Source organism: Telopea speciosissima, chromosome 9 (assembly GCF_018873765.1).
Source record: "Telopea speciosissima isolate NSW1024214 ecotype Mountain lineage chromosome 9, Tspe_v1, whole genome shotgun sequence".
Taxonomy (NCBI): domain Eukaryota; kingdom Viridiplantae; phylum Streptophyta; class Magnoliopsida; order Proteales; family Proteaceae; genus Telopea; species Telopea speciosissima.
The window spans coordinates 4,105,885-4,116,643 of NC_057924.1; the positions used below are offsets into that span (position 1 = coordinate 4,105,885).

General features: G+C 38.6%; 1 protein-coding gene across 3 annotated transcripts; it reads left to right on the plus strand.

The window, feature by feature from the left end:
- The first annotated feature begins 1,227 nt into the window (after nt 1-1,227).
- LOC122640867 (chromatin remodeling protein EBS) lies at nt 1,228-10,558 on the plus strand. 3 transcript variants are annotated; one of them, XM_043834130.1, is made up of 5 exons: nt 1,228-1,563; nt 1,655-1,997; nt 2,080-2,148; nt 3,998-4,136; nt 10,150-10,286. In XM_043834130.1, the coding sequence occupies exons 1-5, from the start codon at nt 1,491-1,493 to the stop codon at nt 10,171-10,173; spliced, it is 648 nt and encodes a 215-aa protein (XP_043690065.1). In that variant the 5' UTR covers nt 1,228-1,490; the 3' UTR covers nt 10,174-10,286. The 3 variants fall into 3 exon arrangements, with proteins under 3 accessions (XP_043690065.1, XP_043690067.1, XP_043690064.1); XM_043834132.1 differs by lacking the exon at nt 10,150-10,286 and adding an exon at nt 7,119-7,157; XM_043834129.1 differs by having other exon boundaries at nt 1,233-1,563; nt 10,243-10,558.
- The last annotated feature ends 201 nt before the right edge of the window (nt 10,559-10,759 follow it).

The following is a 10,759-nucleotide window of genomic DNA, read 5'->3' on the forward strand; positions in this document are numbered from 1 at the left end:
TCTCTAGATTTCTATTTTTTTTCTTTTATTTTCAATTCTTTAAAAAATTACCTTCTGCTAGAAACAGGAGCTACAATGGTCACCGGAAAGGTAAGGGACGTCAGCCGGAGACGCAATGGTCGCCGGAGGTGCAAGGGACGCATCCGCAAGTCACTCCAGGTACTGGACCCATGGTTAGTTTGAGGATTAAAAAATTACTACGGTAGGGGTATATTTGTAAGGGTATTATAAGTATTTAGATTATATTTGAGTGATGAAATCATCACTTAACTATTCTCATCTAATGCTAAAGTTATATTTGTAAGAATTTTTCAAAATCCAGAGGATGTTTATGAAATAGATGAAATTTCAAGAATAATAGACGTAATTGTTCGAAACCTCAAGAATGATAAACGTAAATTTCCTTATATACTAATATATAAATGGTCAGACTCAAATTGAGGCTTCAGCAAACCCAAGTTGAGAAATCTTAAGCTTCACCAAAATCATGGACTGAAAAACCCAACCAGGCATTGTCGGCCTCATGGTGGGTTTAAGCTCACTGGGACAAACCTACACCTATAATGGTAGATAGTTGTTAGTTTAATAAACTTTCTCCATAAATATTTGGAGGGAAAAAGAAACGCACATTGTTAGATGCAGAATCTATCGTGCGTCGCCTCACCTAATGAGATATGAGACCAATATTGAAATATTCTTTTCTAATCTGTCCATGTGGATCCTGTGTGGATGATACAATTATCTGCACTGTCATTAATGTGACGAGTAACGTATGGATTTCTTCTCACAGTGGCATCGTGGAAAACCTCACTCATATTTGAAATTTGAAGTCCAATGGTGTCCCTCTCCTGACTCAATTTTCAAGGACTATCTTCGTAAATCGTAAAGGCCGTTGGTGAATGGTGATGGTGATATCTCTGTAGCGACTCTCATTATTGTTTTCCAGTTTCTTCTTATCCACATTTAACGGTCCATAACTCCACCCACCCTATGGTGCACCAATAAGCCATCCATTCTTATGACATTTGTCGGGCCCACGGTCTTAGTCCAATCCTATCCAGATCTACGACGAGGAAGATCCTAACACTACCATTAATGGTAGGTCGAGTCGTATATAATACTTCAGGTGTAATAAATGAAACTATACGTCTTAAATACGCATATACGGGAACATGCCACAATGCCACATACGGTAGCAATGAGCAATTGAGCATACGAACATAGGCCCTCGTCGGAAATTAACCATCGCTTCTCACACTACTCTGTCTCCGTCTGTCGTCTATCTCTCTCTCTGAGCAGTGAGGAGCTCTCTAGGGTTTCTGTCTCTTTATTTTCTTCCGTAAATCTAGGGTTTCAAGACGAAAGTTCGGAAAATCAGATAAGAATCTCAGGCAATGCAACCGTTTTTTTGATTTCGTTCTTCATATTTCTTTATCGTATATTCTCATTCGAAAAACCTGCCTTTATCGGAGCAGAATAGCTCAGCTTTCATGGCGAAAACGAAGCCTGGGAAAAAAGACTTGGATTCCTACACCATCAAAGGCACTAACAAGGTCGTCAGAGGTATATTTTTCTTGAGACTGCGGTCTTATATTTGGATGCTCAAGCGAATTCCGGTTTTGATGATTTTGTGAACTTTCGGCTGGTTTTGCAGTTGGAGATTGTGTGTTGATGCGTCCTTCAGACTTGGATAAGCCGCCTTATGTAGCACGCGTGGAGAAGATCGAACTTGACCATCGGAGTAATGTCAAGGTTAAAGTTAGGTGGTACTATCGGCCGGAGGAGTCGATCGGAGGGAGGAGGCAGTTCCATGGAGCGAAGGAGTTGTTTTTGTCTGACCATTATGATGTGCAGAGTGCGCACACTATCGAGGGAAAGTGTACTGTCCACTCCTTCAAGAACTATACTAAACTTGATAATGTCGGAGCTGAGGATTACTTCTGCCGATTCGAGTATAAGGCTTCCACCGGGGGATTTACACCCGACCGTGTGGCAGTGTGAGTCTGAGTTCTACTCCTTTTAGTCCTGGCTACTGTTCTAACTGGCTTTATTTGGGTTTTGACATTGTTTAGCATGCAGGTATTGTAAATGCGAGATGCCTTACAACCCAGATGACCTCATGGTCCAGTGCGAATCATGCAAGGACTGGTATGTGTCTATTCCTTGCTTTCTGCGCCTTCTGGTTTGAGTGGTAGTCTGCAGTGTATACATATCCCTTATTGGCATCTTATATTTATTTGTTGGCTCGACCAAGCTACAGTGCCAAAATGGTTTTACTTTTGTCAAGAGTTCAAGAGGTTGAAGATGTTTTGGCATGTTTTAAATTCCACGCCGACTGGAGATTATTTTGCATTTCCTTGTAGCTTGTAGAGGCTGTTTAGATTGGTAGGTAAATCCTTAATTGCTTGATGGACTTGCATTTGTTTACTTAAGTTCTCTATCATTTTGATTCCAAATGTTGATTTGAACAAATGCCTGTATTTTCATAGATGGTAAAAATTCATCTATGAAAGTGGATTTTTTGGAGAGGAAACCAATCAGGTGTGGACATCGAGTTAGTGGTTTATTAGAAAATTATTTGAGTCTTGATAATCCGACTGTAATACACATGGAAGTTATTTGGTTCCCCAGGCTATTCTTTTTTATGTGAAGGGCATTTATTGGAGTTTTGTTGCATGTAGGCCACAAAATAGGAAAGCTAAAAAAAGCTTGTTTATTAAGACATAACCCTAAAATTTAAGATTTTGTATGGAAAATGAGGAGATTACACCCAACTGTACATTGACACATATTGCTTGGTCGCTTGACAAATGAAATGGATGTGAAGGAATTGAGGAACAAACTAGAGAAGCAGTTGAAGCTGCGGCGACATCTATTATGGTTGTATAATTTCATGATATAATTTCCTCATCTCCCCTCTTTTTAATCTTATGGAATTTCTTTATTATCTTTCTCATAGGTCTCTTATGCTGCATTAGGCCTTGGGCTTTATCATTTGTGTTTTATCTATGTTGAAAATTAGAGGGGGTATATTGACTGGGTTTCTTTAGTCTTTTTGATTTAAAGCCAATGCAAACTGGGTTTGTGTTGGCTTTTCAGAGTTGTTAGTTGACCTGCCAAATTCTTAGATGTGTCGGGGTTAATGACCTTCTCCTTCTTAACCCCCCCCCTTTTTGGTGTGGGTTGGTGGGGTAGGTATGAGAATGGGGCGGGTTAAATGGGGCCCCATCCCTACTGCCCCAAATCATTGGTTCTGGTGCAAACAAGATCGGGTCTGGATCAAATTTGGGTCTATAAAAACCCGGGGGCCCACCATGCATTGCTTCGGGCCTGAGTGGTTGGTTGCCTTGTTAACTTTGTAACTTGCAAGCCTGAGTTGAGAAAATTGAGAAAATATTTTAAGTGGGTGAGCTATGCTTCTGGCAAAACTCGGTTGGTGGTGGGGGTGGGGTTTGATTCTTGCAGCCTCTCTCTCTTAGCCCTTCTATTGAAGTTCATTTAAGCTTGACCAATGGTTGTTACACAGATTTACTATATGAGAATAGATGGGTAAACCATGAAGAGGGGTATATTTTGTTTTGGGACCTAACTATGCTTCCAAGTTCCAAGTGGTGTAATAGGTAATATGAAAGGCTTTACATCCTTTAGGGTCTCATGATTACTATTTATTAAGTATGTTGGTCCAATGTGCACGTCTAGGTTGAGCATTTTCAGTAGTTCTGTCCAGTTTTAGGTCAGTCCAGTCCAATGGTCAGACTAACCTGCCTGGCGGCCAATTTTGGTTCATGTTCACCTAGCCTTGTCTGGGTTTTAAGCCTTCGTTTGGGTACGGTCTCTGATAGGACTGATTCATTTGTAGTTTGGCTTACCTTTTTGTTGTTTGTTCTTCTTACGTGTATCATTCTCTTTCCTTATGGGATCATCTTGTGCTCTTTTTTTATTCTAAATTAGATTTATAAATCCACAATCATTTTGACTTTGAAACTTATCTGGACAGGTTCCATCCTTCGTGTATGGGTATGACTATTGAACAAGCAAAGAAATTAGAACAGTTTCTGTGCTCTGATTGTTCATCTGATGATGATGCCAAAAGATCCCTGAATAATTTTCCTGTTTCACCACCTGTTGAGCCTAAGGTAAGGATGCTTAATAATGCCAATGGATGTAATTGAAGAAGTTTTTATGTTACATTTCATTGGTAAGTTGAGTAAGATATGTATCTATACATTTTTTGTGGAACTGCATCATGTTCGACCCCCAAACGACAGAAAGATGTAATTGTTTTCATAGGGAATGTTTTCGATTTTGGAATTCCTATGATAGGTTTGGGAGAGGGAGGTGTTGGGCATGGGCCCTTTTCCTCTGGGATGATGTGAGGACTGTTACAAGAATTGGTGGGTCCACAGCTGAACAAGATATTATCAAGAAATAAAAACTCATGAACAGTTATGGGCAGCAAACACAACTTCCAAAAACTTAATCTTTAATCCAAAATCTTAAAAAATTCATATGAGAATACAGTTTTATTTATAATAAAACTATATTGATAAACTTTAGGACTTCTAATCAAGTAAATAACATCCCCTTTGAGCATAGTACTAAAACTCGTGAAATTTCGGTCGAGATATCGAATATTTCGAGTATCTCGACCTGTCCGAAACGAAATGCAAGTCCGAAATGAAAAAATGCAATATTTCGAATATTTCGATGAAATTTCGGTCATCTCGTTTCGGAAATTTCGAAAATCTCGGTAATTTCGGTCATCTCGTTTCGAAAATTTCAGAAATCTCGGACATTTTTGGCATTTTACACCCACAGAAAAATACCATATTTCGACCGAGATTTCGACGAAATTTCGGTATCTCGGAAATTTCGGTCAGACCGAAACACCGAAACGAAACGAGATTTAGTACCATGCCTTTGAGATAAATTGATACTTAATAGCACACTTAATGAATATGAAAGTTTACTCCTAATATAAATGCAATATAGAAACTCCAATGAGTGCCTAGCTCCTTTCTTTGTCAAATAAAACTTCTCAAAGAATTAATCTAATCAGGCAACCTAAAATAGAATCCTGTAACAGATCAAGACCTCATCAGTAAATTGTTCATAACTTTCCTGGTATAACTTAGAACTGCCAAATCTTGATTTCATTCAATAGGTAGCTCAATAACCTCTCAAATGGCTCTAATATCATTCAAATTAGAGAATTTAAAAAAAATAGGCCCCAAGAAAAGTGATGGAAACAAACCAATATTGCGTAGTATATTGTTCCCATTCACTAAAAACCTAGCCCATGCTTTATGGAGCATATCCAAACCACTCGACTGGGTCATTGGGGTTTGGGATGCTCCTGCTTAATTATCTCTGTAATATAAAGGTAATCTGGTGATTGTGCAAGTTTTGGTCAGTGGACCAAGTCCATTTAAGGCTGCCTTAGTTATTGGTGACTTAGAAGTTACACATCTCATATAGTTCCATTCATGTGAAGTTAGCATTTGCAAATAAGGGGTCTTGAGTACGATTAGTACATCCTGACCTTTATTCTGTACTCTATTTCACCTTGGAACCTTCTGTCATTGCTTGATTATTGTTGTCTTCAGTTTTCATAATATATTCTCAGTTCTTTTCTCAATGAAGATTACATTGGGATGCTTGTTTATGTTTGTCCTGTATTTTGAAGTTTGTTTTTATCTACTTCTGAATGGATGAAATTTTGTATTTGACACATGTTGGACTCTAGATATTATGTTGCAAATTTTTTAGATATTTTACCTTTTTATTCTAGCTGGACATACTTTAGCATCCATCCTAAATTGAGTTCCATGTTTTTCACATACCGTTTTGGGTAAATATTAGTTTGTTCAAACCAAGAGCTGCCTAACTTTAAAGATTGGATTTGTCTACTAGCTGGTTGATTGGGACAAAAACATCTGACTGTATTCAAGAAGCATTTAAAAAATATTATGTCAGATCACAAGCCTATCCTTTTACTTGTATTCTGAAGACCATCACAAACCACGATGGAGAACGAAGATGTGCAGCAACTACAAGTGGTGGTAATCTCTCCCTCCCCCTCCCCCCCTCCCCCTCAACAAAAAAACAAAAAAACAAAAACAATCTTCCTGGTTTATGACCCCCGACAGCCTCTCACTCTCCATTCCCAGTTTTGGAACCACCAGCATACTAGCAACAATGCCCCTGCCTCTTCACATCTGTCTTCTGTGATATGCCCAAATCTTTGAGACTGGATCTCTGCGATCAATCTCTTCCCTTCAATTCTCTCTTCTGTCTTTTCATTTCACAACCACCACAGCTGTGGATCAGAAAGTCTAGAGGTAGGCAATTACCGTGATGGCACCACATTAGGGCTTGTTCTTATTATGACCGTTTGATTGGAATCTATTATTAGGAATGTTGGTAGAAACAAATTTGATATGGATAGCGATAAACACTTTTTTTTAAATAAATATTAAAAAACAACCCTGTTTGGGTACATTTTTTTTAGTGTTGGAAACAATCCTGTTTGGGTACCCTTTTTTGTTTTTTTTTTTTTTTTTTGTGTCCAACACTAAAAACAGAAAAGGAAAAGACATTGTTTCTGGGTCTCTCTCCCCCCTCCCCCCTCCCCCCTCCCCCCTAAATTTCTGTTTATAAACGGAAATAATTGAAAATGTATCCAAATTCTACCATACTCATCCATTGTACAGTTTTATTTCTTGTAAGATTCTGACCTTTGGTCCTCATGGAAATGGATATACTTGTGGAAGTTAATGGAAGCCCATAGAGAAGATGTAAAACCATGGAAGCTGAAAAGGATGGAAATTTGAGATGAAACAGGAAATGATATAGCATAGTAACCATTATATGATAGGAAAAGAAAATCTTAATGGTTTAAAGAACTTAATGCAGTGTTGTTCTTTTGCATCTTCAACTTGAATTTTAGTCCTTAATTGTCCTTAGTCTTCATTATACATGACCAAACCGTTCTGCTCAATTCTCTGACATTGTGTGAACTATTGATGGTATGCTACAATTAAAATTCTACAAGTGCACTAATTTCTATTTCTATTCTTGCTTCATCTCAGCTGTGCTTCTTTATGTGTTATTTCTTGGTAACCCTACCTTCTGCTATATAAAGCTTGGATGGTTCTAAAACTATATTTTGAAATCTGTCCAATTTTAATAGTATACACCAATCACAGATCAGTTAGAAGCTTCTCTCACTTCAGCTACCCACTCTAATCATGTAGTCACTAGTCACTTCCTACTCAATTCTCCCTCCTTATGGATAATTACACTAGATAATAGTAGATGCTTTGGATTATCCTAATCTTTAACTACTATACTCCCTTGTGCTTCTCTTAACTTTACTGAAGTCAAACTAGATATATTCTATTTAGTCCTGCTTAGCAAAACCTTTGATTCCAAACCCCCCCCAAAAAAAAAAAAAAAAATCTAAAATTTCAGTACATAGTTCAGACTTGGATTTTATATCCTCTCAAATCTCCTAGATCCAAGCCAAGTCACCCTGTTTCTGTGCGTTGATATACGTTGTTGTGGCCCTTCACAACTCAAGCTTTTGGGGCAAGTGCTTGTTACATGATATTAGAGCCAGGAGGTCATGTGTTTGATCCCTAGTATATGCAAAGGTTTGGGTTGTTTGTTGTTCTGCCCTTATGCCTTGTACCAGTCCATGTGATGGTGTCACGGGCAGAGCTGTGTGTGTTTGGACCTGCACGTACCAGGGGATGTTGTGTGTTGATATCCATTGTTGTGTCCTTTACTGAACGGTTCGAGCTTTTGGGATAAGTAGTTGTAACATACCCCATGGAGACCTCCTACATATGGTAAGTCAACTAAAGAACACAAATAGATACAAATTGCTTAGTGTAAGAAAAAAATTTTGTTGCCCATCCGGGGAGGAATCCATATGCATATGGATGGATATACTATACATGGGCCTCAAAATTTCAACCTCGTGAATCTTCACAAAAAACTCATTTGTACAACGAGACAGACTGGAATTGGGTTGAATTCGTTGGAACCAGTATAACTCCGGTTGGGATTGTGCACTTCCAAAAGGAACAGAGATTGCAAGATATTCAATAAAAAGAAAACAGACACACAAATTTGAAATCTGTAAGGAAGAACCGATTGGGATTGCTTGGCTTGCGCATAAAAAATTATTGAAATTTGAAGGCCCTGAGATGACATACAAATTTTTTAGTCCAAAGCAATTTGAAATTTTATGCTTTAGAAGAGGAATTGTCAATGGTCGTTGAAAAATAAGAATGATGGAATAAGTATATGTTGCTAAACCGAGGTGACCGCGGCAACACTGATGATGATGACAACGACAATGATGATTTTTGTATTATGTTGTGACATGTTATAAAAAGTGAGATCTTGTTGTCAACAACTATAAATTGGCCCATCATAAATTTGATGATGTAGCAATTTGCCATAACCCTTGAGCAAGCCAAAGATGGGGTGTTGGGGATGTCAATACTTACGTACAAGCCACTCCAAGGGTATTGCTTGAATGGAGACATGGAGCACAATTTCAGCGATTGCTGGGGGCTGAAAAAGAAAATTTCAATGTAGCAGTGTAGCACTAATCCATTTCAAGAATCTGTGCATAGATGAATCTAACAGAGCTATCGCAGGGACCAGGAAAACCCATGGAATTATTTGCAGGGACAAAACTAAACCTGCACTTCAGCAGTAAACACAAAGGATCTAGAACTTGAAAAAGAGATCAAATAACTGATTGCTGAAGTCCATAAAAAAATTAAGTTAAGATGGAGGGGACCAGTTGGAATGAAGTCATCCAAAGTCCCAGACTTGGTCGATATGGGATTATTCTCTAACACCTTGATCATATGAATCTTCCAGTAGCTCTTAACAGAAGATTCATAAAAAATATTATCATTGTCCTAGAACTGGCCCTGTTTCTTGCCTGCTGAATGTACTGTTTTCTTTTATCCCAAAGTGATGTACTTGTTAGCCAACCTCATAATCTTAGATTCGGATATTAAAAAATGCAAACCCTGACTAAAAAACGAAAGTTTATTGAAACAAAAAGTCAACATCCTTTAGGATTTCATTTAATTTGTCTCTCTCTGGTCCATAGATGAGTTGGTTGGATGGCTGAGTACAGAGTGAAAAACCTGTCAACAAGTTGCCAGCCTAGATTTAAATGGAATATAGTGTTGGGGACGAGTGCGCAACCATGAGGAAGAAACCAAGCAAACAATGACACAACACTAGGAATTTAACGTGGTTCGGCACGAATGCCTACATCCCCCCGAGAGAACCAGAGATTTTTCACTAAGCCAGAAAATCTCTGCACCACTCTCCACCTCACAAAGTGATCTCCTTCGCTTGTGTCTAGGGTTTCCCACAGTGACAATTTAGGAAACCCTCAAAAACTGTAATCCCCATATAATTATAGTTTTGTGGACCACTACAGAATACAAGACATAAAAACCCAACATACAGGAACCCAAAATAAGAACCGTGGGTCTTGCCTCCTCTGAGCAGAAGTGCAGAACCTCCATTGTGACATTAGAGGTGGTCTGCCTGACATTGAGGATATTTTTTCTGATCTCTTGCTGCCTACTGCATGTTTTACGTACTGGTGGGCAATTTGGTGACAAATGGGTTCCCATCAAAGGAGTTTACTTATCCTGGTGAGGGGACAGTAAATGGTTTTTTTTTGTTCCTGCCTATTCGGTGCTGGACAGTAGTATTTCTCCATAGTTTTCCACCTGGTTCTAACTGATGCAGGATAAATGCCAATGGTTTGAAGGAAAAGAGGTTTCTTTGAAGAGAGGAAGAGATGAAATCTTAGATGAAAAACTAGGATAAATGTCAATTGTTTGGCCCATGGGTCTGTAACATCTGTAAGTGGCATTTTTGTGGAAAAGCGAAATGAGAGAGAGAAAAGGTCCAAAAAAATTATACTCCATTCTTCCCTGCTAAAAGACAAAATAGATGGTCAACCATGAAATTTTTCTCCAATGCCAAATGGGTATAAATCTTTTATTTTGATAAATAAATTAAGATCTTAACCTGTGTATGATGCTTGTTTAGTGTAGAACAGAGGAGATTTTGTACCTCCCCTGTTGTGATCTTTATCAGATTACATGTGTGACTCGTTGGTGATCATCTCAGGCCTTCTTACTTCTGTTATTGTGTTCTTTACTTTTTGGCATGGTGCCATCTCTGTTCCAGGTGGAGCCAAAGCGCCGGAAGAGATGATTGGTTGATGAGGAGGTCGGGATGCATGATGAATAGGTACTCATTTTCTTGCATGTTGGCTCTCTGATGATGGTGTTATGTGGAATTGTACAGTGCAGAGAACATACTGTGCTTGCACAAACTGGAAGTTTTCTTAATTTATTTGCTTTAACTTGAAATATATATGCGTGTATGTGCATGCATGCGCTGGATTTAGGAGGAAAATTTCTCTTGTGATGTGTTGTCTCGTGTACAAACTGTGCAAAAATGTTGTTTATTCGCATTTAAGGACAGGTTTCTTTGAAGAACATATGAAACAGACTGTTTAGGGGAGGAAAATTTATTAATGCTTGTCTACAGGGTTCTCCATGTGTGGTGGAGAGGATGAAAAGACAATACTGTGCCAGCAACTGTTTTCAAAAGCGCCTGCATGATTGTGGCTTCTCTCCTGTGACTGGAATGGTCCAGTATGAGTGTGGATCGGACTTTCTTCCAGTCAATGGGGAGAAGC

Coding starts and splice junctions, on each gene's coding strand:
- LOC122640867 (XM_043834129.1), top strand. CDS start 1,491: ATGGCGAAAACGAAGCCTGGGAAAAAAGACTTGGATTCCTACACCATC. Junction 2,149..3,997: donor TGCGAATCATGCAAGGACTG/GTATGTGTCTAT, acceptor TTATCTGGACAG/GTTCCATCCTTCGTGTATGG. Junction 4,137..10,242: donor CACCACCTGTTGAGCCTAAG/GTAAGGATGCTT, acceptor TCTCTGTTCCAG/GTGGAGCCAAAGCGCCGGAA.